Genomic DNA, 23,999 nt, shown 5'->3' on the forward strand with positions numbered 1-23,999 from the left:
CTGAGTTTTTTTGGTGGTGGGGGGGGGGAGGGGTTGGGAGAGTATCACCATTGCATGGATTATTGCAGCAAGCACATAGCCCACTTTTCCAAGGTTCACGATCGTCAGGCTGATCTGTTGGCTTAGAATCTGGAGGCTGCAGAAACTCTTCCTCTGGTGATTTTGATTTATCATCTTCTTTTTCTGTTTGAACAGAGGGTTCAGAAACTGCACCCAAATCTTCCATTAATGTCAGCTCTTATTTCACCGACTCTTCACTTGTAGGGAGAGTAGTGAGGTAGCTCAGTATTATATAAGGACAGCTAGCAGTGTTTATACCGAGGTTTTAAAACCTGACCCGGGGCCAACCTGGCCAAGCCACTGGGTCACGAGTTTCAGGTCGAATCGTGACGTTATTATGCTGATGTCAGTATGCTGACATTACTGACATCAGCATAATGTCAGTAAAAAACAAAAAAATTAAAAAAAAAATGCAGATTTTAATCTTTAACTGTGATAATAAAAATTTTCCTATAACAAATATACTCAAATCTAAAATGAAATTAAAACTACAAGTCTACAACATACCAAGTTATAAAGTAACAAGTAGTTTAAAAATAAATTAAAACAACATAATCAAAATGAAACCAACATCTTACATTTCTATTACGTTTGCATTTAATTCAAGGCTAACTTTGGGCACCAAATTCAGAAGCAAAATTACTTATATCGACATCAACATCATCTTCGTCGTTGTCCTCGTCATTATCATCATCAGCATAACCAGTATCTACAAAAAATTGCAAGCAAAAATAAAGTTATTAGTTAAATGTTTTGATTGTAAACTAAATTGAGTACTGTAATATAAAATTTAACAAACTAAATTGAATAATGTAAGTTAAATTAAATAATATAAATGAAAGTTATTAGTTATTAGTTAGAACCTACAAAAAATTGCACCCATTTTTGCACACTGCAGTATGCAAAATATCACGCTCCAGTGTGCATTTTCACACCCATTTTTGCACACTGGGACCCAGGAAAGAGATATAATTGTTCTGTGAAGTAAAAAAGCGCATGGATAAAAGAGGACGTGTTTAAATTTGGCTTGTGAGAAACATCGATCACGTCCATGTTACGAACCAGCTACTGGGTTGCCTCATGGTATTGTGGAATGTGGAATGTGGAATCTGTACACCGGTTTTTAGAAGAGGACTATGGGCACCCTTTGATCTCATCCTCGTTAGCCTCTGGTTTTGGATTCCCTTTTGTTTTTGTGGATTGTTTGTGCACATGCATGCCCGTGGTTGTGTCTGCATGTTTGAATATGGATGTGGTTTATTATCTACAATGTATTGATTTTATAATGTTATGCCTGAAAAGTTAGGGCTGACGTGGACTCTCGTCAGCAAGAGCCAATCAGGGTTCAGGAAGGTTTTGTGCCGTGCAGACGTTACCACGTCGCGCAGTGACGCAAGGGTTATGGTTCCTGTCAGTGTAGTAAGTGAGTGCTAGGCTTGCGAGTGGTTATGAATTATCCACCTGTCCTAGCCCTACGCAATTTGAGGATATTTCTTGTGCAGATAACCAATGGGATGCAAAGAATGATTTGCACGGCACCTACCCACTTGCAGACTTGTAATCATTACCTTGAACTCTCCCACTATAAATAGAGGACATCCCTCTCATCTACGAGATTAACTAATCTTAGTCTAAAATAGCTTACACATTCTCTCTCTCTCTCTCTCTCTCTCTCTCTCTCTCTCTCTCTCTCTCTCTCTCTTTTTGTATTCTCTCTAGATTATAACTCAGCTCACTGCACGCGACTTGATTTTACCTATCTATTAATACAATAATAGTGGACGTAGGATTTGCTTTTGAGCATCCGAACCACTTTAAATATTGCTTCTCATTCATTGTTTTATTTCACGTTTCCTTATCACATGTCATTTTTAAGTCAGTTTAACATTTTGCACATGCGAGTCGTTGGTGTCAAACTCAAGCATCAACAGTTTGACGCTAGAAGGAGGGTCTGATTTAGTATCTGCTCTTCATCAGAAATCTCTGATTAATCGGTCCTACCAATCAGCAAATGGCTCGCGGTTTCGAATCTGAGAGAACTAACTATGACAATGAGGAAATCCCCTAGGTACAAGAAGACACTTCTCCCGAATTGCCGTTAGTCCAACAGAGTATCATGGCGGATATTCCTTCAAGCTCGCGACTCGACCCAACCGTCATGAGTTATCTGGAGAGGTTCAATAATACTCTCCAAACGGTTAGCCAAAGGCTAGACCGATTGGATTGTGTCGTGCCACTAGAATCTAATTAGGTGGTGCCACCGCCAAAAACACTTGCAGGTTGCGTGAAAGCGCGAAAAAGGGCAAAAGCCCATACAACGTGTTTTGCAACGGGTCAAAGAAAGGGAAAACAAGTGGCGAACAGCGGACCAGAGGGCACCAAGGGACCAGCGAACACTGGTCGTACACTGGGTAGAATACTTGTGGCACTGCGACTCGGCAACATGTTACAGCATGAGCTATCCCACGCCACGTCGCATGAGCACTCCCATAAAAGTGCAAGGCAGGGAGATTCTCAATATCGCCGAAATGATGACCTTTACTGTTGTCGTGCGAGAGATCCTTGTCATCCGTGGGTCGGTGTGGACCATCACGAAGATCGGGAAAATTTCCTAAATCACTCAATGCCATCACACAGCTCCAGCCAGCGTGTGTCAAGGTTTGTCGGAGCTTTCGGCTGAGTCGAGGAAGAGCCCGATTTGCCGTCTTTCCTCAACCGCAATCGTGAGGGTCAAACCCACGTTGCAGAAAGTGATCCCCAAGCAGCTCCGCTGCCTCAGATTGAGGAACTACAACGAGCATTGGATCAGCTTAAGGCATAGCAAAATGACCGTGGGAAGTGTTGGACCAGTAGTCACAGTCACAAAATTAAATCTAAATACCGTAGTTAGCGGCAAGCAGGGTTGAATCCACATGGAGCAAGACTAACAACCTAATGTATTTTAAGTAGCGAAAATGAAATTGGCAATTGATTAATGAAACTAAATAGACTAAATGCAAATAATGAAATAGTGAAATTAAAACTAATAAAGACTTTATAATAAAAATATTGCCGTAACGGTTTTGGTTCGACACGAGACCGACTCACACAATTCTTCTCCACCCTCTACGATCCCCTAAACCTACAAGGCAAGGTAGATCAATGAAATGGCTTCCCGACACTTTAGGTATAATCTATCATGTCTCACCCGATCACTCAAGTTCGATTGGTTAAAGACTATCATTGAACGCCGATAAACGCTACAAAGCAATACCACTAGTTGGTACGCGATTAACAAATACAATTTGTCAACACGTAATATCCAATCAACCAACTTCACAATAAACGTAACAATAGTAGAAATTAAATTAAATCCGAACACAACTCAATTACAATCGATGCGAAGTAATGAAAAGCAATATTTATCATTTAATTATTTCAAACCAACGTTTATCATTCAGCAAGTTCTATGAAAACATTAAATCATAATGGACAACAATATTCATCACAAGTTATGCTCAAATCATATTAAAGTATCGAAATCAATCATGAAACGAAAACAAATATAATCCGAAGCACAATACTACCAAATGTCCTATAATCGGGCTCATCCAACTAGTCGAGAGCTGATGAGGAGTGTCGTGGAGTCTATCTCGATCTCGCCTATGCCGTAACAGACAACCGAGAACTTAGCCGCTCATGGTGGTGATGACGGAGGCCGAAACGGTGAAAATGAAGTTGACCATGGCGAAGAGGAGGTAACCGACAGCGATATGATGCGAAAAAGGGGTGAAAATGACCAACGGACAACCCGAAATACGAACAGCTGCACTCACCGAAAAACGTTAATTTTTTGATAGGTCTTCCGAAAAACGGTGGCGAAAATGGGATCTGAAGGTACCACTGGAAAACTTTGGTGATACGGAGTTCAGATTAGGTCCTGGGGAGGTGAGAAGTCGTTGGAAATGAGCAGGATCTGGGCTGGAAGATGAAGAGGCGCGACGACGATTTGGTGGATTCCGACGGTTTTCGCGGCGGTTGAAGCTAGGGAAGTGTAGATCCGACCATGGGGAAGGGAGATCGACTATTGGGGAGCTGAAACATCATCGAAAAATGGCGAAATCTCGCCTGGAAGACGAAAATTCGCGGTGGTGGAAGATGAAACGTTGCCGCATGATGGTTTTCGGTGGTGGCTTGCGGTGTAGTTGACGGAAAGTTGAAACTCTTTGCATGAGGAAGACGAAGAGTCGCCGGAGGTCGCCGGAAATGGAAGACGAAGGGTCGCCGGAAAAGATGATGAACAACGCCTACCTTTCACACGAAATTTCTTTTCTTTTATAGAACAAATTGCAAAATATCACTTTGGTGCCTGCACAATCGAAAAGTGACAAAATCAGCCCCTTAAAACATGACATTTTACCCCCTAAACAGCATAAATGAGACAAAATCACCCTTAATCCATAAACCATATTATAATGAAAAGAAATTTTTGGGGCCCAATTTTATATTGTTATTATGCATGCATTGTACTGGTTTTTCATGAGATGTTACAATGAGGTGTCACGGTTAGATGACATTAGTTCCAAGCTCGAGCTGTTGGCTCACCGGTTTGACAAGTTTGTATCTATACAAGGGCAACCCTCTACACAATCATCTCACAATAGGGCAAACCAGGATGTTTTTGCCATGCACTCCACTCTTGACCATCCAATTGAGGAACCTGCCCCTGACCCTTTTGAGGAGTAAGTGCAAGTTGCACAAGGCTTCCAGAGACGGAGCGATCCGTACTCGAACATGTACAATCCTAGATGGCATAACCACCCTAGTTTTTCATGGAAGCCACAACCACCTCTGAATGTCCCCAATAATATGCCATACAGGAACAATCCTTCCAATCAGCAAGGCAATTATAGGGAGCAACCTTCAATCTAACCACCCATCCAACCTAGGATCCCACCTCCCGTTCAGCAGCCTACTCCAATGCCTAGTTCACTAGAATCAGTGATGGCTCAAATGCTCCAAACCATGCAGGAACAAAAAGCCGACATAAATGCTAGGTTCCAAGATTTAGAGTAGAATACCCAACTTTTACATTCTCATTCCCAATCCTTTAGTAAGCTAGAGACCTAGATTGATCAAATAGCCGAAGCAGTCAATAGGAGGGAACAAGGCCAATTGCCTAGTCAAGTCATAGGTAACCCTAGTGGTTCTTCTTAGTAGAGAGGGTTTTCCGAACAAGCTAAGGTCGTGATGACTCTTTGGAGCAGTCGAGAGCTAATTAGGTCTGAGAGGGAAGTAAAAGTCCAGGGTAGAGAAGAGGAAAGTCTAGGTAGGGACTAAGCCAAAGAGAGTGAGAGTGAGCCACTAGTAGAGTCAAGTGTTCAAAGACCGGGTAAGGAGAAAGTTGGGGAGAATGAACCATCCCCCGCATCGTACATACCGAGAGCACCCTTTCCTCAGTGCTTAGAGCCCCCAAATGTTCCCACTATTAGGAAAAGCGCTAGGATGGAGGAAATGATTGAGTTGTTTAAGCAGGTGCAGATTAACATTCCACTCTTAGATGCCATTAAACAAGTACTTGCTTATGCCAAATTCCTCAAAGACTTGTGTACGCAAAAGAGGCGAATGAAATCTCACACATCCAAGACTGTACATTTACCGAAAAATGGCCAACGACAGTTGGAATGCGAAGAGTCATCGGAAAATGGCGTGATCGGTGCACGGGGAAGCTGAAAGGTCGTCGGAAAAGGAGATGAAGAGTCGCTGGAGGTTGCCGAAAAAATTGGATGAACAACCTCCCCGTTTTCCGACTCTTCGCATTCTTTTTATAAACAAAGTGAAAAATATCACTTTGGTCCCTGCATGATTGAAAAGTGACAAAATCAACGCTTATAAATATGACAGTTTATCCCCTAAACAGCATAAATAAGACAAAATCACCCCTAATCCATAAACCACAACCTAATATCAACTCATACCCTTTCCAAAATCATTCCAAACATGTTAAATTCATAAGAAAAATATTAGGAAGCAATTTTCGTGAATAAATTAATAAATTCTTTAATTATCTCAATATGATTTCATTTTAATCACACATAGGGTCTTTTTATCACCAAAATAGAGTCACTTTCATGATTCTAACACAGTCCCCAACTTACTCTTTGCTCTCCTCGAGTAAAGCAAAAGAAACTTTTCAACATTCTCACAAAACCATACACAACTATATTTATCAACAACCAAGACATTCCTCAAAAGATAAAGTGAAGAATTTGAACATACCAAGTAAACAACCGAATCCTAAAGCAAGAACTAAAGTTTCTGTTAAGATTTGCCTATCTCCATTCAAGCTTCTCAAGCACACATTTCGTGTTCATATCACAATGTCAAAATGTCATGCAAAACTCCCCAACTTATGTACATGCAACATAATGCTCATTTTCCACACAAGATTTTGAATATAATTTCTTTTCATTCATCACTTGTTTTTTTCTTTCTTTTTTTTTTTTTCTTTTTCTTGTCTTAACTTCTTAAGCTTTCTTAGAAGGTTCATGAATGGGCTTTAGGTCAATGACTCCCAAACCAGATGGCTATAGGGTACTAAGTGTAGAACACTCCTCGAACTTACTCACCCGAACCAACTAGGCTACAAGTCAAGACTTATACTGTTTATTTATTTATTTCTTTTTTATAAAGCTCATGATCTATGTAATGACTTCTTAAGCTTTCTAGAGGACCCGTGTAACGAGCTTTAGGCCAACCGCTCCTAAGCTAGATAGCTTTAGGGGATTAGGTGTAGAACACCCATCGGGCGTACTCACTCAAGTCAACTAGGGTACAAATCAAAACCAAATAATCAAACAACATTTAAGCACTTTTAACACACGCAAAATAATAAATGAAAATTTACTCCATGGGCATGTAAAGTATGTGGGAGACTTGCATAAACACTAAAACACATGACATTTACACAAAACGGTGTCTAACCACAATTGTGGACAAACCTAGCACAAAACAGAACCAATAGTTCAATGTTTAAAACCATGTTGTAACAAACCATTTTCAAAAACCTCACAAAACCTTTCAACTAGCACCTCAATTGCTTCTAAAATGGTGATTATGCATGAATTCATAAATTTTTTTAAAAATAACTCACTTTAGCTCACTTTTACCACTTTTGGACTTACAAGAGTAAGATTCAACATATTTTCAACAAAAAAACATCATCGTGCCACAAAAATTTAAGCATAATCCATTCAACACACAATCTCCACAAAAGCATCATCAACAACACTTCACAAAAATATCACAATGTCCACAAAAGCATCATCAACAACACTTCACAAAAATAAAAATCAATCAACACTCCCCAACTTAAAATATCATTGTCCTCAATGACCCACAACTACAAACATCCTCCCCAACTTAGCATCAAATGATCTCAAATGGCAATATGATCAATAACATTAAAATCGTCCAACATATTTGAGAAACAAGAAATCTAACAATAACAACATATAAGGTGAAGAGATACAACCTAAGGAACACTGGTAGGGCTGTCACCAACGAAGTTTGTGGAGTATGCGTAAGTATAGCCTTGGACTAGTTAATGAGTTTCCAAACATGGAAATCCCTGCAAAAACAAAAACAAAAAAAACATAAAAGCAGTAAAAACATATTTACAAAGGTGGGTTGCCTCCCACAAGCACTAAGTTTAAAGTCTTCAACCAGACTCAATGCACTGAAATGGCTAATGTGGTTCTAAGAAAGAACACTCCTCAATCACCTCTCCATCATTAATGCCATTGACATAAGGTTTAAGTCTTTGGCCATTCACCTTAAAAACTTATCTCGTTTTTGGGTTCTGGATTTCATTAGCTCCGTGAGGGAAAACATTGAGAACAATAAAAGGGTCATCCCATCGTGACCGAAGCTTCCCCGGAAAGAGACGAAGCTTAGAGTTAAAGAGCCACACTTTTTTATTAGGAGAAAATGACTTCCTAACAATGTGTTTATCGTAAAAAGCTTTAGTCTTCTCTTTAGAGATGTGAGAGTTCTCATAAGCTTCGTGTCTTAGCTCATCTAACTCCGAAAGTTGGAGTTTCCTATGGTCACCGGCCGTGGTCATATCAAAATTGAATTTCCTTGTGCCCCAATATGCTCTATGTTCAAGTTCTACAGGTAAATGGCATGCTTTCCCAAAAACTAACCGATAAGGGGACATGCCAATAGGGGTACGATATGCGGTTCGATAGGCCCAAAGTGCATCATTCAGGCATACTGACCAATCCTTACGATCAGGCCGTACCATTTTCTCTAAGATGTCTTAATTTCCCTATTAGCATGTTCCACTTGTCCACTAGTTTGAGGGTGATAAGGTGTGGCAACTCGATGGGTGATTAAGTACTTTTTCAATAGTGAGCCAAAGTACCTATTGGTGAAATGCGAGCCACCATCATTGATGATGGCGAGCGGATGACTGAAACGGCTAAAGATGTGCGATTGAACAAAGTTCACGACCACCCTATGATCATTGGTCCTAGTGGCAATGGCTTCTACCCATTTAGACACATAATCCACTGCAAGCAAGATATATTGAAAGCCAAAAGATGAGGAAAATGGACCCATGAAATCAATACCCCATACATCAAACACTTCCACAATCAAAATAGGATTTAGGGGCATCATATCTCATCTACCAATATTCCCCACTTTTTGACATGAAGTACAAGCATGACAATAAAAGAATGCATCACAAAAAAGAGTGGGCCAATAAAAACTACACTGGAGGACCTTTAAAGCGGTCCTCTTGCCACTATAATGACCACCACAAGCATAAGAATGACAAAATGCAAGTACACTACTAAACTCATGGTCGGGAACACATCTCTTAATAATTTGGTCTGTACACACCCTGAAAAGGTCCGGGTCTTCCCAAAAATAATGCTTGATGGTTGCAAAGAAATGATCTTTCTGAGTTTTGGTCCACCCTAATGGTAATTGTCCTACGGCCAGGTCATTGACTATATGGGCATACCAAGGTACTTTAGATTGGGGTATTGCAAATAGTTGCTCATATAGGAAAGAGTCATTCAAACATTGACTAGGGACATACTCTGTAATGAGTCTAGACAAGTGGTTGGTGACCACATTATCACTACCCTTTTTATCTTTGATTTCTAGATCAAACTCTTGCAACAGCAAAATCCATCGAATTAGTCTAGGCTTAGTGTCTTTCTTGTCTAACAAATACCTAACTGCAACGTGGTCTGTAAAGACAACTATCCTAGACCCAAGAAGATAAGATCGGAACTTATCAAGGGAGAACACTACTGCAAACAACTCTTTCTCGCTAGTGGTGTAATTACATTGAGCATCGGAGAGGGTCTTGCTTGCATAATCGATCACAATGGGCTTTTTATTCACCTGTTGGCCAAGGATTGTACCAATGGCATAGTCCGACGAGTCACACATCACTTCAAAAGGTAGGTTCCAATCAGGAGGTTGCATGATGGGTGCTGTGGTCAATGCTTCCTTCAAAATGGTAAAGGCAATCATAAAGAGTCATAAAAAATAAATGGCACATCTTTAGCAAGCAAATCACACAAAGGCTTAGAGATATTGCTAAAATTCTGGATGAAATGCCTCTAAAATCCTGCATGGCCTAGGAAAGATCTAATTTGTTTGACCGACGAAGGCGGTGGCAGTTGAGAAATCAACTCCACCTTTGCCTTATCCACTGCTATCCCCTTCTTGGAAACTACATGACCTAAGAAATTCTCTCTTGAACCATGAAATGGCTCTTTTCCTAACTAAGAACAAGATTTGCGACCACAGGTAAAAGCAAAAAATCGCTTAAGCAATAACATAAATGGCTTAAGCGATCGTGCATCTGAGTAGATCTTGATTCTGCCTCGGACTTGATTGGATTGCTTAAGCGATCCACGATCACTTAAGCGACCAAGGGTAAAAGTGAAGAATCACTTAAGCGAGACCATAAATTGCTTAAGCGATCGTGCACATGGGTAGATCTTGATTCTGCCTCGGACTTGATCACTTAAGTGACTAAGGGTAAAAGCAAAGAATCACTTAAGCGAGACCATAAATCGCTTAATCGATTGTGCATCTGGGCAGATCTTGATTCTGTCTCGGACTTGATTGCTTAAGTGATCATATATCGCTTAAATGACCAAGGGTAAAAGCGAAGAATCGCTTAAGCGATCGTGCATCTGGGCAGATCTTGATTCTGCCTTAGACTTAATTGCTTAAGCGACAAAGGGTAAAACTGAAGAATCGCTTAAGCAAGAAAATAAATCGCTTAAGCGATTGTGCTTCTCGACAGGTATTGATTCTGCCTTGTACATGATTGCTTAAGCGATCAAGGGTAAAAGTGAAATATCGCTTAAGTGATCTTGAGTCTTGCTTGTACGTGATCGCTTAAGCGACGGTACCAAATCGCGTCGCTTAAGCGACTAAGGCTAAGTACACAGGATCGCTTAAGTGAGAAATGAAATCTCTTAAGCAATCCAGTGTATTCGAATTATTTTTATTGTTTTTCACAAGATCACTTAAGCGATTAACACTATCGCTTAAGCGATGAAAACTTATCAACACTGGATCGCTTATCGCTTAAGCGATTCTTTTTTTGTTTGGGAATAGATTGTCCCATATTGCATGATGTTAATGTGAACTTCGGAAATTCACAACATCACATGATTATTAACGTTAATGTTACGCGACATTGGTTAGTAACACTTATTAAGGCCAACTAAGAAGGATTATTTGCAACCTAATTCCATCAACAAATATTAAGGTTACAACCGTATAATATATGGATGAATGTCATAGCGCACTAGCATGACACGTTAGTAGAAACGTACCTGATTTCATAAATATGGATGATGTATTTAAGAAAGATTAGATTGAAATAAGCTTCAATTTTGACTGTACGATTAGTTCAGTGGACCATGACCTGTCTTGTGCCAATTGATTTGATTATTTATATCACTAAATCAATTTTTTTTAAATTAAATTATGTTAAATTAAATTAGTTCTTTTACGTCTATATTAAACATATATGTTGTAGAATGTTTACGTCTATGTTAAACATATATGGTGTACGATTAGTTCAGTGGACCATGATCTATCTTGTGTTAATTGATTTGATTATTTATATCACTTAATCGAATTTTTTAAAATTAAATTATGTTAAATTAAATTAGTTCTTTTACATCTATATTAAACATATATGGTGTAGAATGTTTACGTCTATATTAAATATATATGGTGAAAGATTAGTTCAATGGACCATGATCTATCTTGTGTCAATTGATTTGATTATTTATATCACTTAATCAATTTTTTAAAATTAAATTAAATTAGTTCTTTTGCGTCTATACTAAACATATATGGTGTAGAATGTTTACGTCTATATTAAATATATATGGTGTACGATTAGTTAAGTGGACCATGACCATGATTATATTTTAATTAAATTAGTTTTTTTACGTCTATATTGAACATGGTAAATAAACTTCGAAAAGAAATATTAAAGGAAATTACCCTTAATTGCTTAAGCAATATATGGTGTTGCTTAAGCGATCCTCTCTATTTAGCCTTGGTCACTTAAGCGATATATTGTTTTGTTTAAGAGATCATGTCTATTTAGCCTTAGTCGCTTAAGCTATAATAAATAGCTTACGCGATCTTGTCAAAGGCAGAATAAAGGTCATCCAACTACAGTGGATTGGTTAAGTGATCCTAGGTCTCTCTTAAGCGATCACGTCCAGTCACTTAAGCGATCACGTCCAGTCACTTAAGCGATCACCTACAAGCTCACCTACAAGCGAAGATCAGGATCACTTAAGCGATGCTTCACTTTTACCCTCGGTTGCTTAAGCGATCATGTACAAGGTAGAATCAATACATGCCCAAATGCACGATCGCTTAAGCGATTTACACTTTTACCCTTGGTCGCTTAAGGAATACAAAATCGCTTAAGCGATCGAGTCTGAGGCATAATCAAGATCTACCCAGATGCACAATTGCTTAAGCAATTTATGGTCTCGCTTAAGCGATGCTTTGCTTTTACCCTTGGTTGCTTAAGCGATCAAGTCTGAAGCAGAATCAAGATCTGCCAAGTTGCATGATCGCTTAAGCGATTTACGATCTCGCTTAAATGATTCTTTGCTTTTACCCTTGGTCGCTTAAGCAATTCTGGATCGCTTAAGTGATTAAGTTTGAGGTAAAATCAAGATCTGCCCAGATGCACGATCGCTTAAGCGATTTATGTTATCGCTTAAGCGATTCTTCACTTTTACCCTTGGTCACGTAAGCGATACAAAATCACTTAAGTGATCAAGTCCATGATAGTATAAACATCTGTCTAGATGCACGATTGCTTAAGCAATTTATTTTCTCGCTTAAACAATCTTTTATGAAAAACCCTTCGTTGCTTAAGCGATATATGTAGTCACTTATATATCGCTTAAGCGATCATGGGCAATACATATTTTTTTCTAGCTTTTCTCTTGAATTTTGACAAACTAAAATCACCAACACATATTAATTCCATATTTTCTCCTGAATTTGATAACCTAATTGCATCAACACATCTATGCCATGTAACAAGAATACTAAACATAAAAGATGATTTATTCAAGGTAACAATAAAATTGAAAACATAAAAAATTGAAAACAAAAACTCTTTAACGGTTGGCCTTGGCAACTCTCTTGATTTCATCCTTCTTCGAACCTAAGTTTCTAGATCTGCATGTGATCGATTCTAGCAACTGCTTCTCTTGTGGTCAGCTTGCTTGCAAATTGAGCACTTATTCATCCTCCAGGGAACCTCAGAGGCTGATAGAATACGCTTAACTCTTTTTCTCCCTTTTTTTGTCTTCTTGAATAACGGATGGATGATAATGTTAACCAACTCTGGCGGCACCACCCACTGCTCTTCTGGAGGAACTGGATATATCGTTTCTAAATAAGCCAAAATGTAGGGATTTGCCATTTAGAGAGGGAAGCAAAGTTCCATGTAAATTCTTCAACCAAAATCTGGCTTCTGTTGGTGTTTTAGTGCTGCTAGTGCATGAGGACAAGGTAAACATTGAATGTCAAGCACTTTACAGCTACAAGATTTACTAAGAAGGTTAACTAGGGCATCCAGACCATAGCCGCCCATGGTGAACTCTTGAGCATTAAGAGGATAGGCAAATAGTGCATTTGACAGTTCCATACGTTCTCACAATAATTTTTCAACTGACGGAACAAGGGTTTTTGTAAAATTATCTGACTTCTTATGACACTCATGGAACCACCGTGACAATGTCCTCTGGATTGCATCAAAAAGGGAAACTATTGGAAACTTTCTTTCTATTAACAACTTCGAATTTATGGACTTGGCTATGTTCGTGGTCATGACATCAGACCTTCTTCCAGGAAAGTAAGCTCTACTCCATCTCTCAAAACCAACATCATGCTCAAGATACTTAGCAGTTCTATCATCTTTGATTCGGATTTGTCAGAAGTGCTCCTCGAACTCATCAACTCGATAAACTTTTGCTGCCATGTAGTATGTCTGAAGCAGGCCAACACACTTAAACTTTTTTTTTATGTTCTCACCAAGGTGCCTCATACAGAATCTGTGATGTGCTTGAGGGTAAATAGTAGCAATCCCCTTCTTTATAGAGTTATGCCTATCGGATATTATGCACAACTCGTCACTGTTAGGCACTATCGTACGTAATTGCTGAAAAAACCAAGTCCACGACTTGTCATTCTCAGAGTCAACCACACACCATGCAATGGGATATGTGTGATTCTCGCCATCTTGTGCAGTGGCCACCAACAATGTACCTTCACACTTTCCCATTAAAAAGCAACCATCAACAGCCAACACCTTTCTCATGTTTACAAAACCCCTTATAGCAGAACCGTAAGCAATAAAAAAATAGTTAAACATCATATTCTTGTCCCACTTTAAAGTCATCTTGCTACCCTGGTTTGTCAACTCAAGTATATAACGGTACGCTTCTAATACTGCGTACCCGTGCTCTGGCGTGCCCCTCACAAAATCTTGTACATGTTGTCTCCCTTTCCAGCATTTCCAGTAACTAACAGCACATCCTAACTCTGTGCGCATAAGTCTCTGAATGTCTTTAGAAGATGGATTTTTCCCTTCAACGAACTGACTTTTGACAAATTGTCCAATAACATCAGCGGAGGCTTGTCGATGCTCACCTGAAATATGTCCCAAACCACATGTGTGCTCACGGGTATATGTGCTAAGAATAAATTTTTTGGATTCCGTCAACCTTCTATAATAAACCCGTCACTTGCACTTTCGATCACGACATGCAACCGTCACAACTGATGAATTAGAGTTTTTGATGATGAACTCAAAATTACGTCTCACGGCAACAAGTTTTAGCTTCCTCACCACATCCTCTTTGTTGTCAAATAAATACCCTATGCGCAACTCCGATCCATTCGTAAAAACATGAGCTGATTCACTACTACCTATAATTGCCCCTTTGAACCTGCATAAAGGACTATAGTGTTCTCTTCCTCACAAACTACACCTTCTGCATAATTTGTATTTAAAGGAATCTCTACATCTACGGGAACATATATGGGCTCCTCCTCCTCAACATTTTCATTTTGCCGTACATGACCAACCTCTTCTACAGTGTCTTCCTTACCACCTACTCTTGATTTTTCAACTAACAAATCAATGCCCTCGTAGTTCAAATTAAAATAGCATTCTCTTCGCCAACTTCCTCGTTATCCTCTTCCTTTGAACCAACTTCCAACAGTTTATCTACAAAAGAAACCCTTAAAATTGGTCTTGAACCATTATTGGCCATATCAATCATATATAACTTCACACCTTCATCCGACTTTAATATAGTAGGAGGTACCTTATAATGTTCAAGAACTCTACTTAAGACATACTTCACAACTATATCACTATGTGAGCAACTCAAATCACCTCTTCTAATTATTTTATCAATCAATTCTTCAAAACTAACCTCTATGCTCACAGCAATTGGTATAACTTCTTTGCTCTTCCCAATCCACTTCCAGCAACTTTCTTCCTCCACCCACTCACCAAAATATTCAACACCCAAAACAACTTGTCCCATGTCTAATAATAGCCAAGTACCTATAATGCAAGAAAAAAAATATATTATTAATTGATGTATTAAGGGTTAAAAGATTTTAAAAAGCATTTGCAGTGTCACTTGAGCGATCTGGTTTATCGCTTAAGCGATCTGGTATATCGTTTACTGGATCACTTAAGTGATCTGGTATAAATAAGCCTAATTGCTTAAGCAATCTTACGCCATTTACCTGATCGCTTAAGTGATCTGCTACCATACATAGACTTATAGCAGATTGCTTAAGCGATCTTCTGTCATATACCTGATCGCTTAAGTGATCTACGATCTGCTGCATTATACCAGACATACTAGATTGCTTAAGTGCTCCATCATATCCAGAATACATTTTCAGTCATCTCTACTGATAAGAGTGTAATTTATATATTTTTTTATTCCTTCCATAATATGCTTTTTGTTATATTTTATGCCTAGTTGAGTTGATTAGAGTTTATTTTGTAAGTTTGACATAATTGGATAGACTTTATGAAATAATTGAGAAAAGATTAGGAAATTCCAAATTTTTTGTTATTTTGACAAGTGCTGCGTTTTTCAGGTTTTTCATGGAGTCAGATTTTTCAATTGCAAAAGTGTTCTTCAGAAAAAGTAAAGTAGACGAATCAAGCCTTAGAGAAACGTATTATGGGAAAGAATCCAAGTTCGTTTAGGCCCTCATTAGTTGTTGCAAAACCGGACCTGGAATCCTATTCGCGGAAGGATTTCCTGGCTGAGTATTGAGTCTTCGAATCGGCCTAACTGGAGCTTCAGATATCGAAAGCAGGTGAATCAAAAGCCCAAATTCATCTACACATCCAAGACTACAACTTATATGAAGTGACCAAGCCTAGAAAAGTTCTTTTACATTGTGAGAATACTGGTGCAATCTGGATTACGAATTCTATTTTCCATATCTGACAAGGAATTGACAGTTTTGGAAGTCTATCATTTAGGAAACGCCTAGGAAAGTAATTTTCATTTTTCCTGAGGCAGAATTGAGGAAAACACATTATTTATTTATGAGTTGTTAGGTTAAACAAAAAGAGGGAGAACGGCAGTGGAGGTTTTTGTTTTGTTTTTTTTTACTTTCTACATCAATATGGGCGACTGATCTTTCTTCTTCAGTTCAAGGGGATTTTGAAGCCTGAATTCATGTCATTGGTGTAACTTAACTTCAGCAACATTGTTCTTAATCTCATTCTTATTGGATTTGTTTATGTTATTCTGTTTTAATTGTTTATGATTCTTGTTTGGGTGATTCAGTAATGGCCTGCTAAATTGTTTAATACGAATTTTATCTATTAGAATTAGGAATTGTGATACATAACTGTCCTCTTTCTATTTAATGAGTAACACATGATGATAGATGATTACGGAAAAGTTCTCAATCTGTCACCTTGAATAACATAATTTAAGTAAAATAATAATCCGATCTTGCGTGATTGTTGCTTGGATTGATCTATTTTCCTAATTCTTAAGGCTGCCATTGAATTAAACTTAGAGAGCTTATTCTAGGTTGTTCAAGGGTGACGATCTCATTAAAGAGCTTATTTCAGTTGTGACAATTAAGGGAAAATTCGGGTAACAGAGCTTGTTGTTTCCTAGGGTCAATAATTCCATAATAACGAGATAGAATAATGTTACGGTTAGTTCATGTCCAATGCATGTTTAGGTGGATCTTGAACCGAGAACTGGTTGTTTTTAATCTGATATTTTTCTACCATTGGAAATTTATTCGTTTCACTTTAGATTGCATTGTCTACAACCCCTTTCATTATTTTGTTGTCATGTTTACTGTTTAGGATCTTATTTTATTTTATTTTTCTGTTGTTTTCGTTGTGGTTATTGGTTAGAATATAGGATTTAATCGAATCATTCCCCGTGGGATCGACCTTTGCTTACCCTATATGCAATTTAGTAGTTAGGTTAGTAAGGTTATTAATTTGGAGCATTCGGCACGCTACCATCTACCTACAATCGGTGCTACCACCCCCAGCTACCCACAATACAAGAATATATTCAACAAATTTCACTCCATTCAACTTCCATTACATCAAACACAACCCAACAACCTAAATAATTAAATCAAAATCATAACCCAAACCCAATCCATCATTAAGTCTTTGTAAATCGAAATATAAAATGGAAAGGGGAGATACACATACCTGGAAGAAATGTCAGGAGGAGGAGGAGGAGGAGAAGGAGGATCTGTGGCAGAGAAAATGTTAATGGCGGAGGAAGAAGATAGTGTTAATGGTAGGAAGAAGAAGATTTACAAAACGAAGGAAGAAGAAATGTATAGGAAGAAGAAGATGTAGACAAAGAAGAAGATGCAGAAGAAGAAGAAGATGTAGATGAAGCTTAGAAGAAACAACAACCAGGGGAGAGATGCGTTAATGGCGAGAGGAAGAAGAAGAAGGTGTTTGGGTTTGTTTGCAAGAATTTTGGCTCTTTGGGGACTATTATAATTTTTAAAAGATTACACAATACTTCATTAATCCTAATTAACCACTAATCATGTTTAATTAACCTTAATCAATTACAAGACTATTTACTTAATACTTTCAAACTACATGACCTTTTACTGAAACTTGAACTTCATATGGCCTTTTAATAAAATGCCATAAAATCACTGTTATTACTTATTAGTATTGAAGTTGTATATATTCCCTTTTTCTTTCTTACCAATCTCCTCTGAGGTGGAAAAAATCTGCTTATTCCCTTGGTTGCATATCTGTTAAACATTTTGATAAATTTAAGTGTGCGTAGTTTATTGTTTGGAAAATTTGTACATTAAATCTGTATCTCCTTTTTAGACTCCCATATTCTTGGTAGATTAGAATCTGTACTTTGGAAGCCTATCAGATTAAACCACTTTTGTTCACTGCTGCATCTCCATAGAACAATTACAGTGACACAGTTTTACTGCTGTAAGTTCAAATTTTCATGGATATATATGATCTATTTGTTTGCAGCTAATTACTCAACAAATTATGTAATTACTAAAAGAAACACCTAGTCTTTTTAATTTGTTTGAGATATATGCTTAGTAAATCCTTAAAACTAAAACATATCTTTAAATCTGTTTACTCATTTCTCTTGTGCTTGATTGATTTAACTAATTCTCTCATGGTTCTATCTATAAATTGCAGGTGCCCCCAACCCTTACATTTGTAATGGATGGTGAAATGCCCTATTATTTGCTTGCAAAGGATTTAATTTTACAAGTATATTTGGGTCTTGATTTTTTTTCTTTCAATGGAAATAAACACATCCTCACAGCTTGTTGAGTTTGAGAATTTTACAGTTATTCTTGGATGACCGAGCTTCCCTTTTCTACTGTGTTTAAAGTTATTGTCACTTTGCAGATAATTGGTGAAATATCTGTGGCTGGTGCAACATATAAATCTATGGAGTTCGTTGGCTCAACTGTTGAAAGTTTAACTGTAAGTAAACTTAAGTTTACCTCTACTTGCAGGGATATCAGGTTACTCTTGAGTTTCTGTCTGCAGATGCTTCTTTTTCTTTGTTTATATTATGAAGAATTATGAATTTAATTGCTCTGCTCGTATTGTAATGGACAGATGGAAGAGCACATGACACTATGCAATATGGTTGTTGAAGCTGGGGAAAAGAATGGTGTGGTCCCTCCTGATACTACAACATTTAAGCATCTCGAGGTTAGTGGACTAGATCATCATATGCATCTTTTCCATTTATCAGTCTCTAGATAATAGCTTCTTTTTGACAAAAGATAAATATCGTTTTTATGTTCTTCTTAATCTACTCTTGAGAAGATGTCTCTTTATGCTAGCGTGTGCTTACAGTGGTATGTTCTATTTTGTGCAGGATAAGACATCTGCTCCCTACGAACCAGTTTATGGTGATCAGCAAGCAAGGTAGCTTTCTGTGATTTAACGGTCATTAGAGGACATTCTTTAAGCTATTTTGAATTATGTTCCTAATCCTCAGTCAGATGTGTGTACCTTAATCGTATCTTTGAACTTAAGAGTAATCATTTTGCAGTCTGTAAGGAAAATGTAATAATGGCTTTGCTCAATCAATGCGTTACTGATGCTGCTGAAAAGTTTTTATAGTAGTATAAAGGAAATGAATGGTAACGGATTGTTGCTAGTCTTATTATTGGAAGTGTAGGGGTCTCCTAGGTTCAGATGGTGACCAAACTAATGAACCAACCAGTCCTGCAATTGTCATTATTGAACCAAAAAGAGAGTACTTGGCAGACATAAAGATGCATTATGCCATTCAGGTTGAACATTTAATCAGTATAAAATTTAGTTGACAAATTGGTTTGCTTGTAACATACAAGGGGTAATGATAGAGAACATAAATACTTACTGCTGCCACTGAGAGGCCCACGTCCTCCATGATTCCCGACTCAATAGTGTTAAGAGAGTGCCCTAGCGGAAATATACTTAATTCGAGATAAATAACATAGGAATAAAATCATATCACATAAAGAAACACGATATTTACCTGATTCGGCATAACTCACCTACATCTACGGATGAGAGAAATTTACGGTAGTTTCATGAACATGATATACAAGTGTACACAATACCATGAACTCGATACAATTAATAGAGCGAAAACAATCATAGTTTCTGATAGACCACCTCTTGTTAATTTGGTCTATAAGTCGAGGGGTCGTAAAAAGAGCACTAAGGGGGTAATGAGTGTGAGTGAGAGTTTGTTATGGGATTCTGCATGCAAGTGGCTAGATAGAATAAAGTTTGTTAGAGTAAGGTTAGTTTAGTAAGTATTTGGGTATAAATAGCTACAGAGTGGTAAAGGAGGTATCAAATAAATTCTTATAGGTATTTTGGTAGGCTCCTAGCTCCTCGAATTGCTGGGGATTGATCTGTGGTCACTCTTTCTTGATGTTGCTATTTCTTTTAGTATACAATAATAACAATCAGTTTTATCAGGTTGTGTGTTACTTTCATTTCTGCTCGTGTGTTATGGTTGGATTGAGTTAATTGAACAGGTGGTTCCATCAATTTGGTATCATAGCTAGATTGGGTAATGGTAAAATCCCAAATGGAGAACATAATGGAAAATGTGGAAAAGGAGATGAGAACCGTGAAGGAAGATATGGGCACAATGAAGACCGACTTAGGTAGTGTCAAGGAGTACTTAACTGAGATGCGAGAATTGATGAGGTTGAGGGAGGAAAGGGAGGAGAAACGTTATCAGGAGAAGGAGAAAATGTGTGTAACTCCAGAAAATCAGAGTTCCGGCAGAGATAAGGGATATGAACAAAATCATAGTGGGGATAATGGGAAGGACGATAAAAAAATTCGCAAACTCGAGCAACCCATTTTTAACGGAGATGATCCTTTTGGCTAGACTTTCAAGGATGACATATATTTTGCCATTAATGGATATCAAGAAAAGGAGATGGTGGAAGCCACCACCATGTGCATGGAAGGAAGAGCCTTAAACTCGTATCAATGGCTTGAATCTCAGAGACCAGTCTAGAATTGGAAGGATTTCAAAGCTGCTTTAATTGCCAGATTCAGACCATCCTTTCAAGGGACAGCCTATGAGGCACTGGTAGCACTGAGACAGACTGCATCGGTGATAGAGTATCGCAAAGAATTTGAAGCACATACATCTCCATTGAAGGAAATGGGAGAAGAGATGCTAATGGGTATCTTCGTAAATGGACTGAAGGAAGAAATCAGAGCTGAATTGTGACTCATACAGTCCAAGGATTTGGGTGAAGTGATGGAACAAGCCCATCGTGTTGAAGAAAAAAACTAGATGCTGGATGAAATTAGGCCTAAAATTACTAAAACCACCATAATGTAAAAATGGAAGGGTACTCACAGGTCTTTCCAAGCCCAGAGGTTGGATGACCCAGTTGGTGGTCCAATACCACTAAAAACTTAGGCGAGACCTATTCTTCGTCAAATCGCTCTATCAACAGGAGCGATATTCCATTGGTGATGATAGCTTCGAGCTCTAGAGGGGAAAATTTTCGAAGGCTAATTGAAGCGGAAATTCAACTCAGAAGGGAGAAAAGGCTTTGTTTTAGGTGTGACAAAAAGTTTAGCCCTAACCACCGATGTAGGAGTAAATCTCTACAAATCTTGCTAGCATGGGAAGATGAGGATCCAGAGAAGAGCGAAACACCACTAGACAATGATGAAGAACCCACTACTGAAGGTAACTCTCTAGCCTTGTCCATGAACTCTATCGTCAGAATCACATCTGACAAGACTTTGGAAATTAAGGGAGAGATTGAAGGGGTAGGGGTTATTGCGTTGGTTGATAGTGGGGCATCCCACAATTTTATTTCGCACGACTTGGTGCGCAAACTGGGCATGTGAATTGAAAAAGGAAAAAAGTTTGGGGTGATGGTAGGTAATGGTGTCACGGTGAGAGGAGAAGGTGTTTGTAGGGGAGTGCAACTGCAGGTTCAAGGCATTAAGATTACCCAAGATTTTTTCCCTTTTGATTTGGGTAGAGCTGATGCGGTATTAGGGGTGACGTGGTTGAGTTCATTGGGTGATGTCTGCGCAAATTTGAAGAACCTGACAATGAAATTTGAATTGGGAGGTAAAAGGGTGAGCCTACAGGGAGATCCATCCCTGGTTAAGATAGTGGTATCTCTAAAAGCCATGTTAAGGTCACTCTATTCCACCGGAGGAGGCTATTTAGTTGAATTTTGCTCTACTGAATATGTGCCAGAACAAAATGAAAAACCTACTGACCCTAGGATTGTATCATTGATGGAAGGGTATAACCAATTGTTTGACCAACCCACTAAACTACCCCCACACTGACAACATGACCATGCCATAGTCCTGCAAGAGGGAGCTTGACCACCCAATATACGACCCTATAGATATCCTTATTTCCCAAAAAAATAAAATAGAGAAAATGGTGGGAGAAATGTTTGTAGCAGGGATCATTCAGCCTAGCACCAACCCATTTGCCAGCCCAGTGTTACTAGTCAAGAAGAAGGATGGAGTTGGAGGTTTTGTGTTGATTATAAGGCACTTAATGAGATAACTATCCCTGATAAGTTTTCTATACCCACTATCGAGGAGTTGTTGGATGAATCAGTTGGGGCTGTTTTCTTTTCGAAGCTTGATTTGCGATTTGGATACCACCAGATTCGATTGAAGGAGGATGATATTCACAAAACGGCCTTCCGAACTCATGACGGTCACTATGAGTTCTTAGTTATGCAATTTGGCCTGACTAATGTGTCATCAACTTTTCAAGCCCTGATGAATGCTATTTTTAAACCTATTTTGAGGAACTTTGTGCTGGTCTTCTTTGATGATATTCTGATTTACAGTCCTGATCTTGATTCCCATGTGATCCATCTCGAACAAGCCCTTAAGATTCTACAAGACAACGAACTAGTAATGAACAAGAAGAAGTGCCTGTTTGGTCAGCAGAAACTAGACTATTTAGGCCATATAATTTCAGCACAAGCAGTGGAAGCAGATCCTCACAAGATGGAGGCAATGGTTAAGTGGCCTGTTCCGACCAATGCCAAAGGTCTAGGGGATATTAAGGCCTCACGGGGTATTACCAAAAATTTGTCAAGGGGTATGGCAGTATTGCACAACCACTTACGGATTTGCTTAAAAAAGATTCATTTAGTTGGAATGAGGGAGCTCAAATGACTTTTGATAGACTCAAGGAAGCTATGACTACGGTTACAGTCTTAGCAGTTCCAAACTTTGCACTTCCCTTTGAAGTGCAGACTGATGCTTTAGGTCACGAAATGGGAGCAATTATGGTCCAGCAGTCAAGACCCATAGCTTACCTAAGCAAAGCCTTTTCACCACAAGCCAAACAGAAGTTAGTATATGAACGAGAACTAATGGTCATCGTTTTTGCAGTGCATAATTGGAGCCCGTATCTATTGGGCAAACGATTCGTCATCAAAACTTACCAAAAGAGTCTGCAATTTCTCACTAACCAACGAATTAAAACTCTTGAACAACAAAAGTGGCTGTCCAAACTAACGGGGTTCTCTTTTGACATTCACTACTAGCCGGGAAAAACAAACAAAGTGGAAGATGCTTTATCACGAAGAGTGGAGGGACCAGATTTGAACACCATCTTAGTAGTATAGTTTACAGAATATGAAGATCTAGCTAGTGAAGCACAACAAGATCCCAAGTTACTGCCTATCATTCAGGACCTTCTCTTTGACCCTAACAGCCACCCACACTATAGACTTAGGCAGGGGTGTCTTTTGTACAAAAACAGAATTGTTTTACCAAAAGGCTCCAGATTCATAGCTAAACTTTAGGTAGAATTTCATTCCAGCCCAGTTGGAGGGCATTCAGTGTTTTTCAGGACTTACAAACGGGTGGCAAACATTGTTTATTGGGAAGGGATAAGGCAAGATGTTCAAGAGTTTTTAAAGGCTTGCACTATTTGCCAAGTCAATAAGTATTCAGCCATCAAGCCAGCCGGGCTTTTACAGCCTTTGCCTATACCTTAGCAAGTCTTTGATGACTTGACGAGGGATTTTATTGGAGGTTTACCATGAGCTAAAAGGTTCGATAGTATCCTCGTGGTGGTTGATCGACTCACCAAATACGGCCACTTTATCCTCTGGTCTCACCCTTTTAGTGCGAAGGAGGTTGCTACGATATTCACAAAGGAAATTGTTAAGCTCCATGGATTTCCCAAGTCTATAGTTTCGGATTGAGATCGACTCTTTATGAGTCAATTATGGCAGGAAATCTTTAGAGCAGCGGGGACTTCTCTCAAGTTTAGTTTCACATACCACCCACAAACGGATGG

General features: G+C 38.6%; 1 protein-coding gene across 1 annotated transcript; it reads left to right on the plus strand.

Moving 5' to 3' along the window:
• Positions 1–18,353: 18,353 nt before the first annotated feature.
• Positions 18,354–19,120, plus strand: LOC116137843 (3-isopropylmalate dehydratase large subunit, chloroplastic-like). Its single transcript, XM_031423545.1, has 4 exons — positions 18,354–18,424; positions 18,566–18,643; positions 18,782–18,877; positions 19,047–19,120. Exons 1-4 carry the CDS (start codon positions 18,374–18,376, stop codon positions 19,098–19,100), a joined length of 279 nt encoding a protein of 92 aa, XP_031279405.1. The 5' UTR covers positions 18,354–18,373; the 3' UTR covers positions 19,101–19,120.
• The last annotated feature ends 4,879 nt before the right edge of the window (positions 19,121–23,999 follow it).

The sequence above is a fragment of the Pistacia vera genome, unplaced genomic scaffold (genome assembly GCF_008641045.1).
Source record: "Pistacia vera cultivar Batoury unplaced genomic scaffold, PisVer_v2 Contig1097, whole genome shotgun sequence".
Classification (NCBI taxonomy): Eukaryota; Viridiplantae; Streptophyta; class Magnoliopsida; order Sapindales; family Anacardiaceae; genus Pistacia; species Pistacia vera.